The sequence below is a fragment of the Capsicum annuum genome, chromosome 6, assembly GCF_002878395.1.
Source record: "Capsicum annuum cultivar UCD-10X-F1 chromosome 6, UCD10Xv1.1, whole genome shotgun sequence".
Lineage (NCBI taxonomy): Eukaryota > Viridiplantae > Streptophyta > Magnoliopsida > Solanales > Solanaceae > Capsicum > Capsicum annuum.
The window spans coordinates 784,153-811,236 of NC_061116.1; the positions used below are offsets into that span (position 1 = coordinate 784,153).

The 27,084-nt window shown below is 37.5% G+C and overlaps 5 protein-coding genes across 10 annotated transcripts; 3 read left to right on the forward strand and 2 right to left on the reverse strand.

Annotated features, from left to right (window-relative positions):
• Nucleotides 1-604: 604 nt before the first annotated feature.
• On the forward strand, nucleotides 605-6,354 carry LOC107855140 (glyoxysomal fatty acid beta-oxidation multifunctional protein MFP-a; the record flags this gene model as incomplete). The annotated part of the gene is given in 17 exon segments (XM_047413380.1): nucleotides 605-676; nucleotides 756-821; nucleotides 901-954; nucleotides 1,044-1,111; nucleotides 1,222-1,303; nucleotides 2,051-2,106; nucleotides 2,488-2,790; nucleotides 2,867-2,953; nucleotides 3,070-3,244; nucleotides 3,332-3,453; nucleotides 3,698-3,861; nucleotides 3,937-4,191; nucleotides 4,594-4,715; nucleotides 4,806-4,927; nucleotides 5,399-5,547; nucleotides 5,621-5,768; nucleotides 5,944-6,354. Coding segments are annotated over 17 exon segments (2,081 nt in total), but the record flags the coding sequence as incomplete, so codon positions are not given.
• Nucleotides 6,355-7,614: 1,260 nt separating this feature from the next.
• Nucleotides 7,615-8,097, forward strand: LOC107855141. The gene has a single exon (XM_016700143.2). The coding sequence runs from the start codon at nucleotides 7,615-7,617 to the stop codon at nucleotides 8,095-8,097; it is 483 nt and encodes a 160-aa protein (XP_016555629.2).
• Nucleotides 8,098-10,993: 2,896 nt separating this feature from the next.
• Nucleotides 10,994-12,473, reverse strand: LOC107855144 (protein SENESCENCE-ASSOCIATED GENE 21, mitochondrial). Its single transcript, XM_016700147.2, has 2 exons — nucleotides 12,175-12,473; nucleotides 10,994-11,470 (listed from the first exon to the last, which is right to left on the reverse strand). Exons 1-2 carry the CDS (start codon nucleotides 12,246-12,248, stop codon nucleotides 11,254-11,256), a joined length of 291 nt encoding a protein of 96 aa, XP_016555633.2. The 5' UTR covers nucleotides 12,249-12,473; the 3' UTR covers nucleotides 10,994-11,253.
• A 4,855-nt stretch (nucleotides 12,474-17,328) lies between these two features.
• LOC107855122 (protein SENESCENCE-ASSOCIATED GENE 21, mitochondrial) lies at nucleotides 17,329-18,969 on the forward strand. The gene is made up of 2 exons (XM_016700117.2): nucleotides 17,329-17,617; nucleotides 18,477-18,969. The coding sequence occupies exons 1-2, from the start codon at nucleotides 17,544-17,546 to the stop codon at nucleotides 18,688-18,690; spliced, it is 288 nt and encodes a 95-aa protein (XP_016555603.2). The 5' UTR covers nucleotides 17,329-17,543; the 3' UTR covers nucleotides 18,691-18,969.
• A 301-nt stretch (nucleotides 18,970-19,270) lies between these two features.
• LOC107855120 (magnesium/proton exchanger) lies at nucleotides 19,271-26,580 on the reverse strand. Of its 6 annotated transcripts, none has more exons than XM_047413381.1 (10): nucleotides 26,425-26,580; nucleotides 24,130-24,584; nucleotides 23,558-23,733; nucleotides 22,764-22,882; nucleotides 22,283-22,443; nucleotides 21,722-21,849; nucleotides 21,584-21,628; nucleotides 20,695-20,911; nucleotides 20,480-20,609; nucleotides 19,271-19,964 (listed from the first exon to the last, which is right to left on the reverse strand). In XM_047413381.1, exons 2-10 carry the CDS (start codon nucleotides 24,515-24,517, stop codon nucleotides 19,667-19,669), a joined length of 1,662 nt encoding a protein of 553 aa, XP_047269337.1. In that variant the 5' UTR covers nucleotides 24,518-24,584; nucleotides 26,425-26,580; the 3' UTR covers nucleotides 19,271-19,666. The 6 variants fall into 6 exon arrangements, with proteins under 6 accessions (XP_047269337.1, XP_016555597.2, XP_016555599.2 ...); XM_016700111.2 differs by having other exon boundaries at nucleotides 21,584-21,631; XM_016700113.2 differs by lacking the exon at nucleotides 26,425-26,580 and adding an exon at nucleotides 26,156-26,344 and having other exon boundaries at nucleotides 21,584-21,631.
• Between the last annotated feature and the right edge of the window lie 504 nt (nucleotides 26,581-27,084).

Sequence of the window (27,084 nt, forward strand, 5' to 3'; positions counted from 1 at the left end):
CAGCATCAAGTGCCCATGACTAGTTGGGACGAGTTGGAATATTTAGTTGCCAGTTGAAACCAGATTGAGGTGTCTAGCTGAGACCAAGTTTGAGTGTTGTTTATCTATTAGACATAGTTGAATTTGCATTTATTAGATTTCCTCCGGGACCGAATTGAAACGATTCTTCATTAATTGAATGACATAATACGTATATAGACACTTAACTCGACCTCAATTGACAACTAAACACCACCAACTTTGAGTATGCACATCTAGACACCTCAACTCATTTTCGTTGTGTCATTTGAACACTCCAATTTACACAATGATCATCTAGACACCTCCAAGATTTATGTGTCACGTCAGCATCATGTGTCCACTATACACAGTAAGGATGAGTTGGAGCGTTTAGTTTCCAGTTGAGACCAAGTTGAGGTGTCTAAGTGTGCACCCTCAAAGTTGGACTGCTTACTTGCTGGATGAGGCCAAGTTTGAGTGTCTGTTTATGTATTATTATGCCTAATGCTGCTCCTTTATTTAGCATCGACAAATTTACTTGCGAGAAATGATGTTTCCACGGATTCCCAGATGATTCATTTGCTGTATTTTTTTTCTTTCTCAGTGCTACTGAGCTTGAAGGAGAATATTGAGGAAGCTATGCGTAAAGATAACGTGAAGGCAATTGTCATAACTGGTATGCTTAAGGCTTTTCTCGTTTTTCCGAGAACAACCTGTTGTAATAGTTGAAAGTAACGTACTTTTTAATGTATCAGGTTCAAGAGGAAACTTCTCGGCAGGATTTGATGTAACAGCTTTCGGTGGAAGTCAACGGAGAAAAAGTAAGAACGATCGCCATTTGATTAGTTGTTTCTCTCCAGTTACGAGTTTTGTGTCATTTAAAGACTTATTTTGCTGCAGCACGAAAAGAACTTGGCTTCATGTCGATTGAATTTATCACCGACACATTTGAAGGTATCCCGTGGAATATATGTCTTATAATAACCTGTATTCTGTTTTATTCGTGCATAACCATAGTAATCATCGTTACTTTTGCATCTCAGCTGCGAGGAAGCCCATTGTTGCTGCTGTTGAAGGTCTTGCTTTGGGAGGCGGATTCGAAATTGCACTAGTGAGTGTGCTAACAGTTTATAACAGTAAACAACGTGAGGTGTAACGAGTTGTTCCCCGTTGTACTAACTATGATTGAATCTTGGTCGAATGTTCTAATGCATTTGTTAGGCTTGCCATGCCCGGATATCAACCTCCTCCGCAAAGTTAGGTCTTCCCGAACTTCAGTATGGGATTCTTCCGGGGTTTGGAGGTACCATAGTGTATAGTACTACTCTGTGGGTGTCTTATTTCTGTTATTTCATCTTGTTCTGTATTTTATTGTGACTTTGTTTACTGCCTTTATTGTCGTGAGCCGGGGGTCTATCGGAAACGACCTCTCTACTTCTTCGGAGGTAGTGGTATGGACTGCGTACATTTAACCCTCCCCAAACCACACTATGTGGGAATACACTGGGTATGTTGTTGTGATTGTTAAACGGTCAGTTATTAACCGAATCATGTGGAAATTTTTTGAAATCGTTTAGCTAACGTCATCTTTTTGAGAATTTAGTTACGATTGTTGCATTTCATACTTAATAATACGAATAAGAGACAAACTTTTGGTTCGCATGTACATGACAGACGGCCTTACTTTGCCTTCTCCTCGGGCACAAAAAGTTTTCATGTGAACTACAACTGTTTCTGCGTTTTTTTTTTTTTTTTAAATTGAAGGGGAGCCTTGAAGTAACTGGTAAAGTTGCTGCCATGTGACCAGGAGGTCATGGGTTCAAGCCTTGGAAACAGCCTCTGGCAGAAATGCAAGGTAAGGCTTCGTACGATACACCCTTAAGGTGGGGCCCTTCCTCGGACACCGCGTATAGCGGTAGCTTTAGTGCACCGGGCTGCCCTGCATTCTTTTAAAAAGAATCTTTCGTGTGAAATATGATAAGGCAGAATGATGATGATTTTGTCAACAGTTATACGTTATGATTATTCTAAAGTTTGATTTTTTTCCCAGGAACACAACGACTTCCTCGGCTGGTTGGCCTTCCGAAGGCTCTTGAAATGATTTTGGTACGTTATTCAGATTCCTCTTTATTTTTGGTCTTAGAGGTGTCATTTTAACGCTTAACGTATCTAGTTATACAGCATATGGTTGAGTTTCTTCGGCATCTTCACATGCCTTTTCTTATAAGAGAGTCTCGGTCAAGGGTTGTCAGTTTTCGTAGTGCTAGAAATTGGAGTACAATTGAGCAGAATAACAAGTTATCTCAACTTCTTTTCCTTTCTATCATTTTGACTATAACAAAGTGAGGTACCAGACAATCGACACTTTTCTTGAGCAAGCAGACCTCACGTAACCAACATTAGCCATCGCTTCCCTCTGATGAATTCTATTCAACATTTTGGAGCTTTCGCTTCCTGATTTTCTAACTCGGTTCCCTTATTTTCCAGACGTCAAAGCGGGTAAGTGGAGAAGAAGCTTGCAGTATGGGCCTAGTGGATGCGATGTCTCCGTCAGATCGGTTGCTCGGATCAGCTTGTCGATGGGCTTTGGATATCTTAGAATGTCGAAGACCATGGTCTATCAGTCTTTCCAGAACAGATAGATTAGCACCTCTTGCAGAAGCTAGGACGTTGCTCAATTCCGCCAGAGCTCGGATGCGTAAACAAAATCCAAACGTTATCCATCCCTTGGTTTGTATCGATGTCATTGAGCACGGTATTCTGTGTGGCCCTCGTAATGGACTATGGAAGGTGATATACTCTTCATGATCTCTCTTTGCTACGACTGGCTAAACGGAATTAGCTGTTACTCGTCTTATATTGGCAGGAAGCAGAAGCTTTACATGAACTTCGACAATCTGATAGTTGCCGGAGCTTAGTGCATGTATTCTTCGCAAAACAGCGCACTTCTAAGGTTCAAAAAGATCGATTCTTGAAATTTGTACCGTATGATTTAGCATGGCTTCTGTGGCTGCAGATCGCTCGTTCTGTATATTCTTTGTTGATCGTTCGATACCTTTACTGTTTCAGATTCCTGGGATTACTGATACGGGATTGCTACCGAGGAAGATTAGAAAGGTTGCTATACTTGGCGGGAGCTTGATGAGTTCCGGAATAGCAACAGCGCTGGTATTCGCAAACCATTATGTAATCATGAAATATATGGATCAGAAATCTCTGGAAAACGGCATTGACGGAGTTAAAGGTGAGAAGTAATTGAGAAGTCTCCTTAATTACTATTAAATTAGTTCGCAAGGTTCACCAATTCGAAAAATGTTTGTTTCTTTTCCAGCCGATCTGGAAGGACGTTTAAAGGAAGGAAAGATGACTCGAGAGCATTATGAAAAAGCGTGCGCGCTTTTAAGGGGTGTTTTGAGCTATGATACCTTCAAAGACGTGGATCTAGTCATAGAGGTTGGTTATTGTAGGATTTTTGAAAGGCATTACACTGAATCACTACGTTGAAGCTACCGTTTTTGTTAGTATGCTGCTGCTTAATGAGCAAATGCATTATTTTGTCCAGAATTTGGGTTTTCGGAGATAGTAATAATCAAAAATTTGGCTTTTATCCAGTCCGGTCGGGTGTTAACGTTGAGCTTAATCTTTGTATAGTAGTCAGATTCAGACTTCTCATTTGTTTCTTCTTCTTGATTAATAGGATATGCTTGACGTTGTCTCGTTGAAGCAACAAATTTTTGCTGATCTGGATGAGTGTTGCCCACCTCGCTGCATTTTTGCTTCAACTACTTGTATAGTCGACTTAGATTTGCTCGGAGAAAGGATGAAAACATGTCGGGAGATTGTCGGAGTCCACTTTTTTAGGTAAAGGTGAATCAAGCAGTCGTAGTATATCTGCTTTGACTGATGAGTTAACGCTTGTTTATAACTTGATCGCAGCCCGCCCACTGCGACTGATCTCCTGGAAATTGTCCGAACAGAGAGGACATCCCCTCAGGTGGTTGTTGATCTGTTAAACTTTGGAAGGAGGATTCGAAAGACTCCTATCGTAGTTCAGGATTGTACAGGTTTTGCAGTCAGACGTATGTGCTTCCCCTACTTGCAGGCAGCGATGTTTCTCGTTCAACATGGTGCTGATGTTTATCAGATTGATAAGGCTCTTACTAGCTTCGGGATGAAACTGGGTCCGTTTAGGTGCATATTCCATTCGACGTTCTATGAATGTAAAATTGATTTGATCGAGTTGTGCTCTTTAGTCAAACCCTCAGTTTCTCCATACAGAAGGAGAAGCTTATTCCTTTTAAGTACTAAATAAAGTTCATATGACACACATTTCTCATGCGGTTAATCTACTAGTGATGAACTATGTTGCTCGGACTCTTCAAACGTGCCTACAGGTGCATGCGGATCCTCCAAAAATAGTGTATTTTGAAGGATCCGACATGGGTGCGGCAACTTTTTTGGAGAGTCCGAGCAACTTAGTTGATGAATGTGATCGTCAGCATATTTTCTTGTATTACGTTCCACTTTGAGCGCAAGACATCTCCTGTCGTTACTTCCATTTCTTTTGGATGATGTTGGTAATTTCAACTGCAGAATGCTTGATCGAGATGGATTCCAGTCTGCGGCTGTGTGTGATGTGAAATTCCTCGAGACTTTTCAAGATAGATCTTACGAATCAAATTTGATTCCAATCATGCGGAAAAATAACCGTGAAGGTAATGCACACTTCCTTCTTGTCATCAGTACTCGGATTGTATTTTGTCGTTAGCTTTTCTTGAATTTCTCACCGATGGAATGTGTACTAGGTGAATCCACTCGCCAAGGCTTCTATACGTACAATGACAAGGGAGAGGCAAGCCCAGATCCCGAAATATCAAAATATATCGAGATGACGAGAAGTATGTCTGGTATCACTATTAAACCAAAGGTCCCCTCTCTTTCGCTCTCTCATTAAACTGTCGTTTTGATTCTTCTATTGAGAGTTCTCTAGTAATCATCCGACTTATCTTGAAGAAAGCTGCGGCTGAAAAAATAGAACACATAAATGATGTGCACGATATATATTAACCATAGAAGCGGAACACCAAGATACAATCCATCAATCAAAAAGAATAACAAAAGAGCGAATAATGACACCAAGACGAATTATCGCTCAGTTAATTCTCGAAACAGCGTGACTTTTGAGCAGGGAAGGTCCCTTGCAAGCAGTTCAATCTGTGTTTTTTGTTGTGTATCGGTTCTTTCGTGATTGTAGACTTCATAAATGATCCAAATTGTAGTTGGAAAACATACAATGCATTTAACATATATAATGTATCTTTGGAAAGGTCTTTGAATGCTTCCTTTCTATCTATCAATTTATGACGTTGTCCACGTCTGAACAATCATGTTGGTACAGTTGGCAACGTTGTCTGATGGAGAAATTGTTGAGATGATTCTTTTCGCTGTACTGAATGAAGCATGTCTCATGATATCAGACGCAGTTATAGTGAAATCCTCCGATCTTGATGTTGCTTCAGTTTTGGGTATGGGATTCCCCGAATACAGGTATTTTCGCTTAGAAATCATTTGTTCCATGACGATTACTCGTACACTGATTGTATACGTCGATGATTATCAGGGGAGGCATAATTTTTTGGTCTCAGTCTGTTGGCTCGGAATATATCTGTTCAAAATTGGAAGAATGGTCGAAGGAGTACGGAGAGTCTTTCAAGCCTTGTGCATACTTAATCGAACGAGCTTCCAAGAGATGTTCTTTGGTGAGAAATGTTAGTTTTCTTCAACCCCGGATTTGCAAACACTATTAGTTCGACATGTTGCATCACGTGTTGCTGACAACAGACGAAAGGATCAATTTGATAATAAATATGACCTATATGTTGGGTCCTAACTACAGCATTTGGATTGGTATTTTGCTAATCAAGGAGTTTCACATGTCTGCAGGGTGCGGAAAGTAAGCAGGCCAAGTCGCTTCTGTAAGACTGTGATGACGACAACAACACATCATTCTAATACGTGGTTCATATGTCAGACATTGTGCGATGTTGGTGTAAATTCTCGTGCTTGTTGGAATTCACACTCGCTACTCCGGTTGCTTGATCTGTATGTAGCATTCACCTAACGGGATCATTGTGACTGAGACTGCAGTTTCGTGTTGTATAAAGTAGGGATGATTGCTTCCATTACTGGTTAAAAGGCTGCATACGCACCACCCACCCCAAACTCCAGTCGTGGGGATTACACTAGATATGTTGTCGTTGTTGTAGTACACTAGTACTTCAACTCTTCAAGTGCGATATACGTAGAAGGAGCTGGTCTAAGGTACTGTTTTCAGCAAATGACTTTTTCGCTATTGTATTTGCTTTGCGTACTTGTTTTTTATATGCTTTACTTGAGCCAAGGGTCTTTCGGAGACACCCTCTCTACCTTCACAAGGTAGGAGTAACGCTGCATACGCACCACCGTCCTCAGACTCCACTCATGGGATTACACTGGATATGTTGTCGTCAGAGTAGTACGCTAGTACTCTTCAAGTGCGATATACGCAGAAGTAGTACACTACTGTTTGCTCATACTTGTTTTTTATCTGCTTTACTTGAGCCGAGGGTCTTTCAGAAACAGCTTCTCTACCTTCACAACGTAGGAGTAAGACTGCGTACACACCACCCTCCCCAGACTCCACTGGCGGGATTACACTGGATATGTTGTTGTCATAATAGTACACTAGTACTTCAACTCTTCAAGTGCGATATACGTAGAAGGGGCTGGTCTATGGTACTGTTTTCAGCGAATGACTTTTTCGCTACTGTATTTGCTTTGCGTACTTGTTTTTATATGCTTTACCTGAGCCGAGGGTCTTTCGGAAACACCCTCTCTACCTTCATAACGTAGGAGTAAGGCTGTACACGCACTAACCCCAGACCCCACTCGTGGGATTACACTAGATATGTTGTCGTTGTAGTAGTAAAGTGCGATATACGTAGAAGTAGTACATTACTGTGTTTGCTTGGCATACTTGTTTTTTATATGCTTCACTTGAGCCGAGGGTCTTTCGGAAACAGCCTCTCTACCTTCACACGGTAGGGGTAAGACTACATACGCACCATCCCCAGACTCCACTTGTGGGATTACACCAGATATATATGTTCACTAGTACTTCAACTCGCCAAGTGCGATATAGGTAGACGGAGCTGAAATGGTGAATTGAGGTAGACTAGTTATTCAATATCTGTATCGGTGTGGAAGTTGCTGTCATGTGACCAGGATTTCACGGGTTCAAGCCTTGGAAACAGCCTCCGGCGGAAATGCAAGGTAAGGCTGCATACAATACACCCTTGTGGTGGGGCCCTTCCCCGGACCCTGCGCATAGCGGGAGCTTTAGTGCACCAGTCTGCCCTTCATTAATATATTATAATTGATGAAATTAAAGCTTGTAAGTAATGTAAAGTGTTATATGTGTTTACAAGTTTTGTCTATTAGTCATGAATTTTCTTACAACAATTTGACATTATCCTTGCAGCTTCCTCTTTAGAAAGACTTGTTAAATTGGACAAACTAATAATCTATAAACCATAGGTTAATTTTCTTCCAATAATATTCATGAAGTATATACCTATGTCTTTAACAACCATTTTCTTGTTCTTTCTCTTCTTTACTACTGTTGTTTCAGACACTGAGAAGACATCGGTCTACGATGAGCTTCAACGCTATGACTTCCCTATCGGCATTCTTCCTAAAGGTGTGATAGCCTACGAGTTGAACTCGATGACAGGTGAGTTCTCGGTGTATCTCAGTGGCTCGTGTAGGTTCATGTTGAGTTCGTACGAGCTACATTACGCGCCTGTGATCAACGGAGTTATATCGAAAGGAAGGCTTAGGAAAGTAAGTGGTGTTAGTGTTAAGGTTGTGTTGTTATGTTGGCTTAACATTGTTGAGGTTAAGAGGATTTGTGACGATCTGCAATTCTCAGTTGGATTTACTTCTGCAAATTTTCCTATTAGGAGCTTTGAGAAATCGCCTCGTTGCGAATGTGGGTTGCGTTGTATTCACGAGGATGAAGGGGAGCTCGGACAAAAGCTCCCCGTGTCTTCCTCGTAGAGTGTAGTAGTGGCGTACGCAGAATTTTATGCAAGCAGTATCGGTCTATTGTTACAACGTACTTTGAGTCTGGGGCTTTGAGAAATCGCCTCGTTGTGAATGTGGATTGCATTGTGTTCACGAGGATGACGGGGAGCTCAGATGAAAGCTCCCCGTGTCTTCCTCGTAGAGCGTAGTAGTGGCGTACGCAGAATTTTATACAAGCGGTGTCGGTATATCGTTACAATTGTGTGAGTCTGGGGCTTAGGTGGTTACAACTTCACTTCTATTCAAAAATTGATGTCTACTTTATACTATTTTGCAAGCAATGCTATACAACATAGCAGTGTGTATCTCGTTTTTGTTGCGTGCTTTTATGCTTTCTGTTTGTTTGTTTGATTATGTTGTTATCTGTTCTGAGCCGAGGGTCTTATCGGAAACAGCCTCGCTACTTCATTTGAGATAGAGATATGGATTACGTACACTTTATCCTCCCCAGACCCCACTTTGCGGGAATACACTAGGTGTTTGTTAAACTGTTATCTGTTCTGAACCGAGGGTCTATCAGAACAGCCTCGCTACTTCATTTGAGATAGAGATATGGACTACGTACACTTTACCCTCCCCAGACCCCATTTGCGGGAATACACTGGGTGTTTGTTAAACTGTTATCTGTCCTGAGCCGGGGGTTTGTCGGAAACAGCTTCGCTACTTCATCTAAGGTAGTGGTATAGACTAAACTTTACCTTCCCTAGACCCCACTTTGCGGGAATACACTGGGTGTTTGTTAAACTATTATCTGTCCTGAGTCGAGGATCTATCGGAAACAGTTTTGCTACTTCATCCGAGGTAGTGGTATGGACTACGTACACTTTACCTTCCCTAGATCTCACTTTGCGAGAATATACTGAGTGTTTGTTAAACTATTATCTGTCCTGAGTCGAGGGTCTATCGAAAACAGTTTTGCTACTTCATCCGAGGTAGTGGTATGGACATCGACATGAAAACGCGATGTCGTAAAACACGGGACGAAAGGGATCAAAAAGTCATTCTTTATATACCTCAGCTGAGAGAATAGACGTGATTCAAATAAGTCGGCGTTTGGACATAAGAATTGTGAAATTCGAAACAAAAGTAGCTTTGAAGCTCGATTAATTTGAATTCACATTAAAAAAAAATCACTTTGAAGGTAGCTTTGTAGCTCGATGATTCTGATGTTCGAGTCAATTTGTACGTGCTTCGATTCATTTTGCGGGATATTTGCTATGTCCTATCAGTACATGCATCAGATAATTTTGTCCAACAATATTTAAACAGATAAAACTTAAATTTGAAACTTCATGATCCTCAACTCACTTCGTTGATCGTTATCCCACTCCATTAATTACAAACAAACAACAATAATTAAGTGTGGAATATTCTATATATATATATTATATTATAATTTAAACTATAGTGGACAAGTTGTGCACGTTATGGTTCACTATTTATTTTTCTATTAGCATATGTAATAAAATTTTTATTCCACGTTATGTTCAATGAATCTAGTTTGGTCATTAATTACACTTGTCATTCATTTACACATGAAAGGGATCGAAGTCTTAAAATAATCGGTAAAGTTATTATCATATTATTAAAAGGTTACAGGTTTAAGTCGCGAAAATAGCTAAGGCTGTGTATAATAAATTTTTGTAATTCTGCTCTTTCTCGAATCCTATGCATATCAAAAAATTTAATGCACCAAACTGTCCTTATTTTACTCTTTTACAAAAAAAAACAAAAAAAAAAGGGTCATGGCATAATGAAAATGATAGATAAACTAAAGTTGTGTGAGACTTGGAGAACCTTGTTAGGGTCCTTTTCATTTAACCCTATTTTCCACTATTATATAGTATGGACTAAATTTTTATCAATATCCTAGAGGACAAGTGGCATTTCTCTTTTATTTTTTTTATAACTGTGGTGTTCGGGTCAGCTTGTGTGTAACTCGACTAATTGCACGAGATATTTGTCACCTCTCATCAACAACAGGTATCAGGTAAGTCCGTCCACCAAGGTTAGAACAGATGAAAAGAAATCACATAATATTTATATCTGTTAGAAATTAAACCTGAGACCTCCGATGCCTAAAAAACATAAATTTTTATCAATATCCTAGAGGACAACAATGGCGTTTCCTTTTTTTTTTATAACCATAGTGTCTGGTTGTTGTTTTCTTATAACTGAATTTGAGACCTCATATCAAAGCGTCCGACGTCTAAAAGGCATAAATTTCAACTTAATAAATTAGGGGTTCGCCTGATGTATTCATTATTTGATTTTCGCAGTTCGCCAATTTTGGCGAACTCTAACTTTTAACACTTTAGCTTAGCATTACATATTCTTTACCGGTATTTTAGTGATAGGTTCTATAGAAACTGAACGGTTTGTTTTGGTCAAATAACATGGGGTTGTATGATTTTGCTTTTAATCATACGGTTCTATTACCGTATTTCTGTGACATATATTTGTGCAGCTGGACCACTGCGTGATTACACGCACACTGAGCGTGTAAGGGTTTAAAGTGGCCCAGCTGGACAAATATATGCCACAGAAATACGATAGCAAATAGTCGAGGAGAGTCATAGAACCCCCGCAAAGTCATAGAGCATATCGATTATATTATCGAGTTATTGCAACAGGTGATATTCTACGAGGGATGTCAGGAATCAATTGAATTCATCACATTGGGTTTGTCGAATGCAGTTCACATTTCTTGTTTGGTTTGCGAGCTATTATACAACGTTGAATTTACACACTGTGCACCTGAAGAACAACGATTGTGGACTTCTATGAGGATTCTTAAAAAAAAAAAAATCGATATAGGTATAGCGAGTTCAGTTAAACCACTATTTCCTATACGAAACACAAACATATATATATGAGAAATTATTATATTTCCACTAGCATAAGTGGAACTCCAATACGAGAAATGACCATTCAAATCCTGAATCTGCCTCTGTTGATCAAGATATGATTCTTAACTGACATATATAGGTATAACGGGTTCAGTTAAACCAGTATTTCCTATACGAGACACAAAACATATATATATGAGAAATTACTATATTTCCACTAACATAAGTGGAAACGAACATTCAAATCCTGAATCCGCCTCTGATAGTCGAGACAAGATTCTTAATCCTGTCTAGGTCTGTGCTTCAACAACATGTTTCTAAGTTCAGCAGCATCAATTTCTTTAACATGACTTTCTGGTCTGTAATAACCTGTAACTGGATCTGGTCCCCATGATGTTGTTGTCTTGTTTGATTCCTTGACAACTTTCTTCATCATCACATTGCTGCTTCTACCATTGCCAGATGCAGCACCTTGTGATGCCGCCGCGTATCCACGCCTGCATCATCAGAGACGGATCCAGAATTTAAATACAGTACTTTGAACATATTATATATATACATATTAATAACAAATACGCTAACGACAAGGATATAAATGACCTCAAAGTACAATAGACTGTAAACTGCATGATCAGAGATGGATTCGGAATTTAAATACAGTACTTTGTACATGTTATTATGTAGAGTTAAGCATTCAGCCGAAGTTTCTACACACACTCCAACTTCATGAGGGCCCTATTACCTTCATAAACTCAATTTTATTGTACTTTTGTCACTCTTTTGTGCTGATGTGGCACTTTACGTGAAGTTAAACACCCGAGGCGCATAAAGGACTGTCATGTACCACGTCAGTTAAAAAAGTTGACAGAAATATGTTAAAATTTAATTCAGGGTTAGTAAGACGTTCGCAAAGTTGGAGTGTGTCGTAGCAAATTTGGTCATAGTTAGGGAGATACTAAATATTTATCTCTATTATATATACATATTAAAAACAAATACGCTAACGACAAGGATATAAATGATCTCAAAGTACAAAAAGAAAAAATCACAGTTCGAACTTATGAACTTCTGACCACATGTCGTCAACTATACCAGTTACATAAAATTTGCTATTTACATATATTTAACGAATTTCTTAACACAAATCCGCTATAATATAATTTTTCGATACAGCAAAAAAAATTATGAATATATTATTTACCTCTGAATAGCTGCATATACTGAGTCAACAACAAAAGCACACACAATCTTAGAGTTGGAGAAATAACGAGCCATTGTAGTTGAATTAAAGCGCTGCGGCGGAAGAAATTTAAAAAACTGTAATTACTTCCGCAGCAGCGAAATAAAACAGAAATGACGACTCTGTGTTAGCTGTATATATTATGTGAAAGGAAATTGTTAGTATAAATTTGTGATGAATTTAGTGTGTGTGTGTGAAAGAGAGTTATTTATAGAGAAAATTTTGGAGGAAGAAAGAGTCAATTATTAATTATTGTAGGCTTCTAAGAAGGTGAAAGGTCTTTCTTAGTTATAGGAGCCAAGCACCTAGTCAACTATGCTGTTCGTATAGTTTTTGAATATTTAAATTTTATGAGATGTGGAAAGCGGAATTCAGATGTTTCAGTGAGGAGGTGTGAGCAGTGGCGTAGTCAAAATTTTCATTGAGGGAGTTTGGAAGTAAATATATGAACTAGTTTAAGAGAGTTCGACTTCTAGTATATATACATAAAAAAATAATTTTATAACATTTCATCGAAAGGGGTTCATCCGACACCCCTGAATGAAAGGTAGCTCCGCCGCTATGTGCGAGAGGTTGAATATAGTAGGTACGGAGAGGGAGGTAGCTAGACAGAAGAAATACCGGGGTGAGGTGATTAGTCAGGACATGACACATATTTAGGTTACCGAGGAGATGATCGTAGATAGGAGATGTGAAAGACACATATTAGAGTAGAAAGTTAGTCGGTAGAAGAGTTTTCATGCATCGTAGTATGGTAGCTGAGGGTTTTAGCAGTAGATTATCTATCATATTGACGGACTTAGAAATTAGGGGTTATGGGTGTCACGAAAATTTCAACATATATTGACGTCTAAAACTTAAAGGTTCTGCCATGAAAATAAAAACACCCGACTATCTTTTTGTTTATTTTTTCTTTTTAACGTTTATACCAATTTTTAAATATTTATTATATAATTATACCTAGTCTGCTTCTAGGTGTACTAGTACTCCCTCTATTTAAAATTTATTGACTTATTTTTCTTTTTCATTTCAAAAATATTAGTTCTTTTTTTAATCAATTTTTTAATTTTAACTTTTTACAAGATTAACTATTTCAACATATAACATATCTTTATTTTTTAAAACTTAGTAAAAACAAACCATTCTTTTTAAAACGAAAAAAATTACTATAAAATTACACAAATATTTAGGACACGTGGCGTCTGCATTTACTTACTTTTCAACATTCTAGAAGCAAATTGCAACTTGTCTAATTCTTAGTCAATACTTTTTCTTGTTTGTTTGACCAATAATCTACCTTTTTTTTCCACCCGATATTTAGTATCTCTATTGGAATCCGATAAAATTTGAATTTGCATCAAAAAGTTTTACATTATGGTGTAAATCGCTCACTAATAAAGATGACTACATACCCAAAAAATTCAAACCCAAAATTTCTGGTTAACATCAGGTAGTCTCACATTAGGGCGTAAAGCGCTCACTCACAAAGACGACTACGTATCCAGAAGGACTCGAACTCAAAATCTCATCATTCTTTTTGGAATTTAATTTATACTCTTTGATTTTTGTCGTAATTTGCATGGTATATTTTACTTTCTAAAATTCCTAATTAACTACAATGAGTTTTTAGTTTTTCTTTTTTCTCACTCGGTGTCTGGTATACATATTGTAATTCAATTAAATTTGGATCGCGTTGGAAAGTCTCGTATTGAAGGAAAAACGTTTCATAACAAAGGTGACACATACTTAGCACCTAGCAAGGCTCGTACCCAAAATTCTCTGCTTAAAAATGAATAGATACTTATCGCGTAATGCATAGAGATGAAGTTACGATTTTTAGTTTATGAGTTATACGTTATAGATAAAACAACTTAGTTATATATTAAAGTGAAATTTTTTATCTGAATATATGATCTGATCGAGCCAAAGCTATTAGGTTCTGCTAAATTTGTAGGTAGAATTATTATGTGGTGATTAAAAATGAAAAAGATTGAAGAGAATATTAATAATTAATTATTTATTGTGAATATAATATTTCTTCATTTTGCTCCTTGCTATACCAACAGCCAGCATGGGGAATCTTATAATTATTCATAATCATTCATTATATTAATAATTACTATATGGTTTATTTTATAAAAAGAATGAAAAATATTTCTGTAATCAATGATTGCACACTCAATGAAAAATATTTTATGTCTGCACATTTTCCTTTTTTAGAGCGGTTTGAATAGAATTAAAATCCGATCAAATTAGCTTTTAATTTTTTTTTAAATTTTTTTTTAGGTGTTTGATAAAATAAAAATGTAATTTAAAAAGTTGAAAATTGATTAATTAAAGCAATAAGTGAGAAGCTAGATACCTCAGTTTTTTACTTTTTAGATTAATTTGTTTTTTAAGTTTGACCAATATATTTACCTTTTTATCTTTTAGACTTTCCCCTAATTCCAACAATTGTAAAAACTTACACGTACCCGATGCATACATCAAATTAGTATTTTTTTACCATGATTGAGTAATTAAATTAAGTAAAATATACGTTACTTAATTATAGTTAAGTAACGTGAACTCTAAATTCAAATATATGACATACATGTATTGACGGGTGTGTAAGTTTTAACCACCCAACAACGCCCCGAATTGTAGCCCTTAAATATTTTTTTTTTCTCTTTGTCGTTTCTCTCCGTCTCTTCCCTCTAGTTTCCTCTTCGTCTTTCTCCTTTGTTTTTGAATTATTAGAATTAAATATTATATATAATTCAACTTATTTATTATATTATTAAAAACTTTAAGGACATATAACTCATTTTGATTATTTTATCGAGTTGGTGCAACAGATGTTATAACAAACGTCAGAGATTGATTTCTTCTGCTAACGATTTTTTCGAGTTCATCATATTAGGATTGTCTAGCGCAGTTTACATCTCTAGTGCGATTTACGCGCTATTACACAACGATGAGTTCACCCGAAACATAGCGGCCATGCCGAAAATTCTAAAACAAAAAAAAAAAAATACTAATTATCAAAAAATTTAGATGGATCAAAAATTAATTAATTTGTATTTTTTTTTAGTTAGGATTTAAATCATAATTTTCATTTTATTGAACATTATGTCACATCTTGATTAGGCAAAAAGAGATGGTGACAAAGACATGTCACAAGTTATGCATAAGTTAATTTAATTGAAAAAATGCATCTTCCAATTAATTAAATTATGTACATAAATATTCCTAATTTTATCATGCACCTATCACTTTCTTTGACAAAAAAAAAAAATATCGTCCGGTTTCTATAGAACTTATCACTAAAACACGTATAGAAGATAGATAAGGCTAAACGAAGCAAAAAGTATTTCTCGTGAAAATAATTTTTCGATCTCTACGCGAAAGAAGTTCAACATATACTATACATATAACAAATAATTTTAACTATTTATAATTAAGATAACTTTTCATCGAAGAGGGTTCAGAAGAACATACTCTCTTGACCCTACCTGACTCTGCCTCCGATTAAATAGTTTTAACTTTTCGTGTTAACAACGTGAAATAACTTTCCCCGCACGTATTAACGTATGTTCCTAGACCTCTTTAAAATTATTATTTTTGGAGGATTTAAAACGAATACGATAATATTTTTAAAAAGTCCGAACAACTTAGGTATTTTGCATTAGAATGAATGGCCAGAAATAAATATATATCCAATAACTTGCCACTTGTCCTCAAGGATATTGATAAATGATAGAGATAACTTTATTATATCACTATTTGAATATAATAAATTCAATGTTTTAAAAAATATATTAGAATAATGAATAATATTTTATAGCAATAGCAAAATGGATAAAAAAAATGATAAATTATTTGATCTTCTAAACTAGATAATATTGTTAAGCATATCTTTTTTTTTTTTTTTGAGAAAATGTACCTTTCCACCCTAAACTATACACGAAATTGATGAGACACACCCGAACTTTAGGAGGATCCTATTACCCGTGGAATAATTAAAATCGTATTTTTGACAACTTTAGTGCCTACGTGGACCTCCAGTGTGTTGATTCACTGATGTGCCACGTAGGTGCTTCAAAATTCCAGATTAGGTATAACTATATACGTAATGCTTCAAAATTGGTATAGGATTGGATAAAAGCACCCTTTTGAACCAAGAAGATAACTAGGCGCTTCAATTTCCAAGCGGAAACTTAAAAATCTAGGTGTCAATATATGTGTTCGAACCTTTCCGAGCGCGTATGATCCCTAAATTCTGGGTCTGCCGCCTTTAATACCTCCTCACTGGAGCGTCCGAACCTCGATTCATCGCATGTCCAAACCATCTCAACCTCGCTTCCCTCATCTTGTAAAATTTTGAATATTCAAAAACTATAGTAAATATTCGAACAAAATCAACTCAAAAAGTGGACCCCAAACCCTGAACATCCACGACCCCTAAATCCTGAATCCGCCACTGCTCGCACCTCTTCACTATAACATCTGAACCTCGCCTCATCACATGTCCAAACAATCTCAATCTCGTTTCCCTCATATCGTAAAATTTAAATATTCAAAAACTATATGAACAGATCAGACCAAATCTAAGTCAAAAAGTGGACCCCTAATTCCGAGCATCCACGACCCCTAAATCCTGAGGCCCCCACTGCTCACACCTCCTCACGGGACCATCTAAACCTCACCTCATCACATGTCCAAATCATCTCAATCTCGCTTCCCTCGTCTCATAAAATCTAAATATTCAAAAACTATACGAAAAATTTGAACAAAATCAATCAAAAAGTGGACCCCAAACCCCAAGCATCAACGACCCCTAAATCCTGGATTCGCCACTGCTCTCACCTCTTCACTGTGACATCTGAACCTCGTCGCATCACATGTTCAAACAATATCAATCTTGCTTTTCTCATCTCATAAAATCTAAATATTCAAAAACTATACGAAAAGTCCGAACAAAATCCAAGTCAAAAAGTGGACCCCACACCCTCAAGGTCACACAATACAACATGGCCTTTGGGACAATGACTAGGTGCTTGGCTCCTATAACTAAGAAAGACCTTTTCACTTTCTTAGAAGCCTACATTATTGTGTCCCCATTCAATTCATTCACGCAATAATAATAATAATAATAATAATAATAATAATAATTAATAATTGACTCTTTCTTTCTCCAAAATTTTCTCTATAAATACCTCCTCCTCACACACGATAATTCATCACAAATATATACAGCTCAGAGTCGCCATTTCTGTTTTAGCTCGCTGCTGCGGAAGTAATTATAGTTTTTTAAATTTCTTCCATCGCAGCGCTTTAATTCAACTGCAATGGCTCGTTATTTCCCCAACTCTAAGATTGTGTGTGCATTTGTTGTTGACTCTATTTCTGCAGCTATTCAGAGGTAAATAATATAAAAAAAAAAATTCTCTATCGAAAAATTATATTATAATGTATTTATGCTAAAGAAATTCATTAAAATAATGTACATATCAATTTTTGTGTAACTGGTATAGTTGATGTGGCATGTGATCTGAAGGTCATAGGTTCGAGTTGTGTATATACAATCTCTTAGAACCATGAAAAAAATCTCTTGCAAAAATACAGAATAAGGTTGTGTTGTGGTTCGACTTAGCGCGTCTAATTATCTTTTTTTTCAAAAATATATACAAATATTAAATTTAAAACATCCTTCTAAAATTCAAAACTCATAAAATTTAGAATTTTAGCTCCATTTTTGTGTGCATACAAGGTTAAATTTTTCTTTTTTATGTATATAAACTAAATCATTAGCCTTTTCATCTATTCACTTTTTTTATCATATTTTAAATCTCTTTTGTGAAAATTCTAATTCTCAACCTCACCTTAAATAAAAAGAAGAGTTAATGCTCTGTTTTCATCTTGAGTTATACACAAAATTATTAAGACACATCTGGATCTTATTATCTCTGAACTAATTAAAACTGTATTTTTAACAACTTTAGTGCTTACATGGCACATCAGTGAATCAACACACTGAAGGTTCATATAGACACTAAGATTGTCAAAAATATGATTTTACTTAGTTCAGGGTTAATAGGATACTCCTAAAGTTTAACTGTGTCTCAATAATTTCGTGTATATTTTAGGATAGAAACAAAGCATTTTCTCAAAAACAGAGCTATATTATTCTTTTTTTTTTTTTGTACTTATGGGGTCATATGTTTATAATAACATGTTCAAAGTATCGTATCTAAATTCTGAATTCGTCTCTGATGATGCAGGCGCGGATACGCGGCGGCATCACAAGTTGCTGCATCTAGTAATGGTAGAAGCAATGTGATGATGAACAAAGTTGTCAAGAAATCAAACAAGACAGCAACATCATGGGGACCAGATCCAGTAACAGGTTATTACAGACCAGAAAGTCATGTTAAAGAAATAGATGCTGCTGAACTTAGAAACATGTTGTTGAAGCACAAACCTAGACAGGATTAAGAATCTTGTCTCGACGATCAGAGGCAGATTCAGGATTTGAATGTTGATTTCTCATATATATATATATATATATGTTTGTGTTTCGTATACGAAATAGTGGTTTAGTTGAACCTGTTATACCTATATTGTATTTGCCATTGTTGATAGGCGGAAATACTTGTTTAAGAATCGTATCTTGATCAACAGAGGCGGATTTAGGATTTGAATGTTGATTTTCTCATATACGTATGTTTGTGTTTCGTATACGAAATATTGGTTTAATTGAACCCGTTATACTTATATTGTACTTGCCTTTGTTGATAGGTGGAAATAGTCGTTTAGACAACACTGAAAAAAAAATTATAGCACCAAGAATTATGTCTCCAGGATCAGAGGCGGATTCAGGATTTGAATGTTGATTTCTCATATATATATATATATATATGTTTGTGTTTACTATAAGAAATAGTGGTTTAATTGAACTTGGTATACCCATATTGTATTTGCCGTTGTTGATAGACGGAAATAGTCGTTTAGTCAACACTGAAAAAAAAAAAAAAGACATAGGATCAAGAATCGTGTCTCGAGGATTAGAGGCGGATTTAGGATTTGAATGTTGATTTCTCATATATATATATTTGTGTTTCGTATACGAAACAGTGGTTTAGTCCATCCATCAATAAAATACAATACAATACAACGACGACAGCATACCCAATGTAGTCCCACAATTGGGGTCTGGAGAAGGTAGCGTGTACGCGGACCTTATACCTACCTCGGGAGATAGCGAGGTTGTTTCCGACCATCAGTACTATGAGTATAAGAAACTACGATACAATATCCATTTAAGCTCGTCTCGGTTCAATATCCATATATCTATACAATACAACAACAACAGCATACCCAATGTAGTCCCACAAGCAGGGTCTGGAGAAGGTAGCATGAACGCAAAACTTACCCTTACCTCGGGAGATTTCCGACCATCAGACTCAGATTGTCATATGATACCGGAAACTCTGAGAGAAGATAGCACAACAAATATAAGCCATAACAACATGAAGAATATGCAAGTCACCCATGCCCAAACTCGTGGACCGCCAAGCTCAGCACCGATAGTAAGCCGCCTAAACACCAAAACACCGATGCAGGCTACCGAAGTCGAGAAGAAAACAAGCAAAGAGAAACTTAGTCCTTCTGCGTTGTCTATTCGTAGCGGCTCCCTGTATGCGATGTAGTTGTACAGTGTGTCGATGAGCCATGGTACGCCGATGCCTATGTAGATGTTCACCGAATTGCTACAAGGATAAAGAAGAACGATGAAATGTAAGCGAAAACCACGATAAACATGAAAGTAATTTGCTAAATCACTATGGACTTGGCATGCCTTCTACAACAACAACAACATATCCGGTGTATTCCCACAAAGTGGAGTCCGGAGAGGGTAAAGTGTACGCAGTCCATACCACTACCTCAGATGAAGTAGAGAGGTTGTTTCCGATAGACCCCCGGCAGCCGTCTACAACATACCCGGTGTATTCCCATAAAGTGGGGTTCGGGGAGGGTAAAGTGTACGCAATCCATACCACTACCTCAGATGAAGTAGAGAGGTTGTTTTCGATAGACCCTCGGCAGCCGTCTACAACATACCCGGTATATTCCCACAAAGTGGGGCCCGGGGAGGGTAAAGCGTACGCAGTCCATACCACTACCTCAGATGAAGTAGAGAGGCTGTTTCCGATAGACCCCCGGCACGCCTTCTATTAACTTAAATACATAATAGATTAAGGATATAGTTGGTTGATGAAGAAACCTGCAGGTAATGTTAGCGATGGCAGAGTCGGCTGTAAGCTGCCGTTCAGCAGCAATTTTGCTGGCCACAAGATCAGGCCACGAGGTTCCACTCGCCAAAGCTGTGAAAGCGATGACGTAAGGATTTATTCCTGCAAGTACATTGCGGTACATTGTTAAGTCAAGCGAAGCATATAGGCATAAGAACGTTTAATCTAAACAAAGGATTAAAAAAACCTGTAACACAGCTTATCAAATCGGTGAGCTTTGTTACAATATAAGCTATTCCGCTTATAAACATCAAAGAGCATATGAAAGCAATCCATCCATGGGCAATCTGATACGGTGGCACAAACGCAAAAAGAAACTTCCACGGTAGAAGAAGTGACTGCCAGAAAATTCTTGCAACGCGTAGGTATATATTATTCAGTTTTTGGGATTCTGCACTTTCCAACTGAAAAGATTTACAAACAACCCCGTTAATCCATCAAGCCGAGGGCGTGGAACAGGAAAGGAATGTTACTGTAAATCCTAAAAGTAACAGTCCGAATTTGAGTCGGATTATATTGAATGAACTATCAAATGAATGACATTATAGTAGCGCTACGTGTTAAGCTTTATACACGCACCCTCTTTCCAGGTCTACTTATGTGTTTGGACTCAGTTTCGGAGGCCACGTGATCATAATGTAGCGCGAGTGACGTAATTATGGACTCTCAAAGAGGTTCGACCATTTTGTTCTTTTTTTTTCGGGTAACAGTTGTGTTCGCTTAGACCTCAATTGTTCCATTGGGTGCCCGTTATCTCCAACCAACACAGGTACCGGGTAATTCTACCCACCACTTAGTGGACAACTACGCAACACCCTTGGGTGCAACATTTTGTCGTTTTCCAGTTAACATAGCACAGTCGAATGGAGAATCTATCGCCTCGACATTTAGCAAAGGAGTCTCAGTAGCTATAGAAAGTGAGAATTGCTTCTACGATAACACATACACATGACAGTTTGCATCAGAGTAATATCTCCGACACTAAAAATATTTCAGCCTGCTGCACTAAAACTCCCGTTATGCGCAGGGTCCGGGGAAGGGCCCCCACCACAAGGGTGTATTGTACGCAGTCTTACCTTACATTTCTGCCGGAGGTTGTTTCCAAGGCTTGAACCCGTGACCTCCTTGTCACATGACAGCAACTTTACCAGTTAATCTCCGACACTGTGAGATTAAATGAAGAAACATATTATAACACGACAAGAAAACAGTACCATAAGAGCATCCACAAATTGGTGTTTCCAAATTGAGACGATATCAGATTCTTCAGGAATGATATTGCCACTATTCGAGGTGGAAGATTCAGTGATATCTCCATCTGCTAAGTTTTGATAAAAATGGCCTGTTGTTACAAAAGACCAAAGTTACATGCAGAACGATGATCATATTGTTTCTCTCAATATTATTTACTGACGTGGCACCTTTTTAGCTGACGTGACACCTTTTGTCAACCTTTTTAGCTGACGTGGCCCCCATTTTATGTAATAAAGATGCCATGTCAGTTAAAAATGGTGATAAAAATACGCTAAAATTGAGTTTGGGGAGGTAATAGGACCCCTATAAAGTTGGAGTGTATCGTAGCAACTTTCGCCATAGTTCGAGGAGGTACGAAACTGGATGCTTATCTCATTCACTTCACTATTTTTATTTACTCTGACTAATATAAACATATTCCGAATTAGCTTTCTAAACGTTGTACCTAATGAAATTGTATCACATAAACGGGGAAGATATGGATATCGCAGGTAAAACAAAGCGACGTTTCTTCAAATTACCTGTCCCCTCTCCTGAATGAATGGAGAAAATATCAACGATTCCGCTATTTTCTTCTTCGCCAACTTGAGATGCTTCCGAGTGTCGATCATGAACCTTGTTGAGAGGACTATATTTAACAACCTCAACAGGCACCCACTCCACTGGTCTCTCGTCTCTTTCTCTAAACGGTTGAAAGTATACAACGCACAAATTAGACTATTTCCCATATAAAGGGTAGCTCGGTGCACTAAAGCTACCGCTATGCGCAGTGTCAGGGAAGGGTCCTACCACAAGGGTGTATTGTACGCAGCCTTACCTTACCTTGCATTTTTACCAGAGGCTGTTTCCGAGGCTTGAACCCGTGACCTCCTGGTCACATGGAGTTACTCCAAGGCTCCCCTTCAGACTATTTCCCATATAAGAAAATGAAAACAAGCTGAAACAAACGTCAACTAGAGAATGGCGACGCTAAAAATTTATGATAATAAACGTAATACATACATAGGAAGGGACAAATAGGGCCAACGCTTGTCCTGTGCATAGGCATGTATCAGCAATAGCCCAAATTGCAACACCGTTAAGAGCGACTCCCACAAAGTTACAACATTTGGAGTCCACACCTACAAAGTAAATAATATTCAGGAACATGATAGAAGTTTATCATCAGATGAGGAAAAACACAACAGTTTATCATCAGTTTCGTAGTCTTGACGTAGAAGAAAATGAGTTTCAAGATCATACAAGTTTATAATTCATGATTAACATTCATCTACGAGTTCACCGGCATATCTTGTGCGGTCCTTCCTTCCATACGTGTGGAGAAATTCTTTAGAATAAAGTCATGTCGTATACAAAGATTATGTCATATCCATGATATAACTAGAGACGAAGGTTAGTTTGCAGGTTTCAACAGCATTAAGTATCGATAAGTAGCAGCGTGATGGTTTAGGTTCATCCAATAGTTCGTTAACACAAAAACTCTCGAATTAAGTCAATCAAGTACACCCAGCCACCTGGGTGATTAGTCTAGACCTACATTGCTCGGACTCTTCAAAGCATGTCAGATCCTCCAAAAAAGTGTATTTTTGAAGGATCCAACACAGGAGCAGCCACATTTTTGGAGAATCCGAGCAACTTAGGTCAAGACTGCATATAATTTATGTGCCCAAAGCAGTGCAAGAAGACCAACAAAGTAGACGGTTTCTCGCAGAGAAAGAATCACACAGAAAACCCATAGCTAGGAACGAGTCAAAACCAAATAGGTGAATTTTAACGAAGCAATGTGAGTAGATAACCTCTAAGATTATATACAGCCAGATGTAGGCCCAAAACGACCAAAAGAGCTCGACAAGCCAGACTCCAATATCCGATATCTTCTTCAATTCTCCAGCTTTAGGAACCACAACGCAAACAGCATGTATCGGAAATAGATCAAAAGCAGCAGAACCAACAAGGGTTCCCGGACCTAAACCTGGCCAAGTCAAATCGTTGTAAGGGTATATTAGCAAGATAACGGATGTCAAGATTCAGGCAATTTTCCGGTATCTAGTAGAAATGGTGCATTATACATAAATGCTATAACAACAGGTACGAGCAAAAATTTTCCGACAGAAATCAGGTTCTCGCGTTCTATCTTCTCAAAAGAGATTATAGAAACGGAAAAGATAATACTTCAAAGTGCATCCTCGTCAGATGTCATAAATCATTTATGTTGCTTGGACTCTTCCAAAATGTCATCGAGTGTGTATTGGATCCTTCAAAAGTAGTGCATTTTTTAAGGATCTGACACGGGTGTGGCAACATTCTTGGAGAGTCCGAGCAACTTAGTAAATGCTAAATAAAGATTATAACGCAGAACAGAACAAACCTCCCGCATACAAATTTCCAACATTTTGTATTGCATCAATTGTAGCCAACGAGATCTGCGGAAAGCTGGTTCCAAATGCTAGTAGAGTGATATCTGCAATTGTGTAATTCCACACCTTTTCATTTTTGACTATTTTCGTGTTTGTGAGAGGATCTATCGTCTCTACAGTCCGACTATGCTTAACAACACTCTCCATGGACCGGAAAAACCGAGCAGTTATAGCTGACAATCCTATAAAACAATAGGCAAGACCCAAAAAGTACAAGAACGTTCGAAAGCCTTCACCAAGTACAGTTTCCAGATGGATAAGCAAATAGGCATCACATTTTTCACGTCGAAGAATAGTTGAATGTCCACGATCAGCGGTATAGTTACCCAGCGAGGCCATCTCGATAACTATTTTTCCCTTCACAGTTCAATCCCCGGAAGGATTATTCTTTCCGATGGATGCGAACCTGCCATTTGTGTACAACAGTTGTTGACCATTAAAGTCAAATGTCAATCTTAATACAGTACTCATTACGTCAAGCAAAAAGTATTATCAGAAACAACCTCTCTACCCCGCAAAGGTAGAGGTGAAAGTTTACGTACATCCTACTCTCCTAGACCCCACTTGTGGGATTACGCTCGGTATGTTGTTATTGTAGCAATACTCAAGAATTATCGGAAACAACCTCTCTACCCCGCAAAGATAGAGATAAGGTCTACGTACATCCTACCCTCCCCAGACCCCGCTTGTGGGATTACACTCGGTATGTTGTTATTGTAGCAATACTAAAGAATTAGGAACACTTAAGCTACAATCCAATTCATTGCCCCATGGCTTAACTTCAATGATTAATATACATCTTAACACAAATTTAGGAGAAAAGAAAGTGAACAAAACTAGGACATCTCTACAGCCAAATCCCAATTCAATTACAAAAAAAGACAGCCCGGTGCACTAAAGCTACCGCTATGCGCAGTATCTGGGGAAGGACCCCACCACAAGAGTGTATCGTACGCAGTCTTATCTTGCATTTCTCCCAGAGGTTGTTTCCAAGGCTTGAACCCGTGACCTCCTGATCACATGGCAGCAACTTTACCAGTTACTCCAAGGCTCCAATTCAATTACAACTCAGTGAAAATTCACTTCCAAAATATAGCTCAAAAGGAAGCAAATTTTGCATTCCCTCCATTTCAAATCAGCTATCATGTTTCGCTTTTCGACAGTGACAACAACAACAACATACCCAGTGTATTTCCACAAAGTGAGGTCTGGGGAGGGTAAAATGTACGTATGTAGTTCATACCACTGCCTCAGATAAAGTAGATAGGCTATTTTCGATAGATCCTGGCTCAGGACAGATAACAGTACTGATCAAACAAACAAACAAAAACCTAAAAGCACACAACAAAAATAAGCTACACAATACACATTTGAAAGTTGACTTCTAATACATAGCTTAAAATGAATCAATTTTTGCTCAATAAAAGAAAAAAGAAAGAAATGCACATAAAACACCATGGCACTGATTCCAAGATTGTTGGAATACAAGTGAAACAGAAAATAACAACAAACCCAACGTATTCCCACAAAGTGAGTGTACGCAGTTCATACCACTACCTCAGATGTAGAAAGGTTGTTTCCAATAGACCCCGACTCAGGACAAACACCAGTATAACAAGCAAAGAACATAGAAACAAACAACAAAATATGGTAGCACACCACTAGTTAATAAAAGAAACAAAACAATTACAACAACAACAACATACCCAATGTACTCCCACAAAGTGGGTCCATGGAAGGTAAAGTGTACGCAGTCCATACCACTACCACAGACGAAGTAGAAAGGTTGTTTCCATAGACCCGACTCAGGACAAATAACAATAATAGAAAAGACAAAAACAACAAACAAAATGAAATAACACATATAATAAAAGAATGCTATACACAATAGTAAAACATTAAAAGGGTAAGAGAAAAAAACTGATGAATTTACAATAGATCCAAGATTTGCGAAAATGGGGTTGGTCAAAAACTTACCATATATAACTTTGAATTATCCATTTTGGACCAAAAATGATAAAAATGGGATCTTGAACTAATTTGTGTTTAGCCAGTTATGGCCATTCATTCCAAGATTGTTGGAACACAAGTAAAATGAAAAAATGGTAAGACAAAAAAACATTACTACATCAATAATTGCACGCAAACTGACTCGAACACCACAATATCAATAATAATAATAATAATAAAATAAATAAACTACATATTTCCAAGATTTGCACAAAATGGGTTGGTCAAGAACTTACCATATACAACTTTGAATTATCCATTTTGGACAAAAAATGATAAAAATGGAATCTTGAATTAATTTGTGTATAGCCAATTAAAGAAAATGTATAGGAGTTTTTGTTATCTGTAAGACAATTAATTTAGGAGTGTCCAATTGGTCATGACACATGTGACACATGACATAGACAAAGATGTATTATTTTTTATTTTCTTGATTGATTGATTTGTCAACTTGTATGTGGTACCCCGCTTTGCTACTCGACTAATTCAAATTCACTTTAAAAAAAATTTGAAAATTGATTTTGGAGTCCTTGGGTACGGGCAGTGGCAGATCCAGATTTTAAGGATTGTAGGTGTTTAAAAATTTAAAAAATTGGAAAAAAAATAAAATCGGGACTCGCCTAATTTAGATTCACTTCAAAAATTTCTTGAAAATTGATTTTGGAGTCCTTGGGGTACGGACAGTGGCGGACCCAGAATTTAAGGATTGTGGGGGCTTAAAAAATTAAAAAATTGGAAAAAAAATAAAATCAGGACTCGATTAATTCAGATTCACTTCAAAAATGTCTTGAAAATTGATTTTGGAGTCCTTGGGGTACGGGCAGTGGCGGACCTAGAATTTAAGGATTGTGGGGGCTTACAAAATTAAAAAATTAAAAAATTGAAAAAAATAAAAG

What these genes read in the sequence shown, in the direction of transcription:
- LOC107855141 (XM_016700143.2), top strand. Translation starts at nt 7,615, where the DNA reads ATGTCTTTAACAACCATTTTCTTGTTCTTTCTCTTCTTTACTACTGTT.
- LOC107855120 (XM_016700111.2), bottom strand. Translation starts at nt 24,517, where the DNA reads ATGGCCTCGCTGGGTAACTATACCGCTGATCGTGGACATTCAACTATT. An exon ending in TGGAAATTTGTATGCGGGAG is followed by an intron (nt 23,734 to 24,129) that starts GTTTGTTCTGTT and finishes TGACTTGGCCAG; the next exon opens with GTTTAGGTCCGGGAACCCTT. An exon ending in CCCTATTTGTCCCTTCCTAT is followed by an intron (nt 22,444 to 22,763) that starts GTATGTATTACG and finishes TCAACCGTTTAG; the next exon opens with AGAAAGAGACGAGAGACCAG.
- LOC107855144 (XM_016700147.2), bottom strand. Translation starts at nt 12,248, where the DNA reads ATGGCTCGTTATTTCTCCAACTCTAAGATTGTGTGTGCTTTTGTTGTT. An exon ending in GTATATGCAGCTATTCAGAG is followed by an intron (nt 11,471 to 12,174) that starts GTAAATAATATA and finishes CTGATGATGCAG; the next exon opens with GCGTGGATACGCGGCGGCAT.
- LOC107855122 (XM_016700117.2), top strand. Translation starts at nt 17,544, where the DNA reads ATGGCTCGTTATTTCCCCAACTCTAAGATTGTGTGTGCATTTGTTGTT. An exon ending in ATTTCTGCAGCTATTCAGAG is followed by an intron (nt 17,618 to 18,476) that starts GTAAATAATATA and finishes CTGATGATGCAG; the next exon opens with GCGCGGATACGCGGCGGCAT.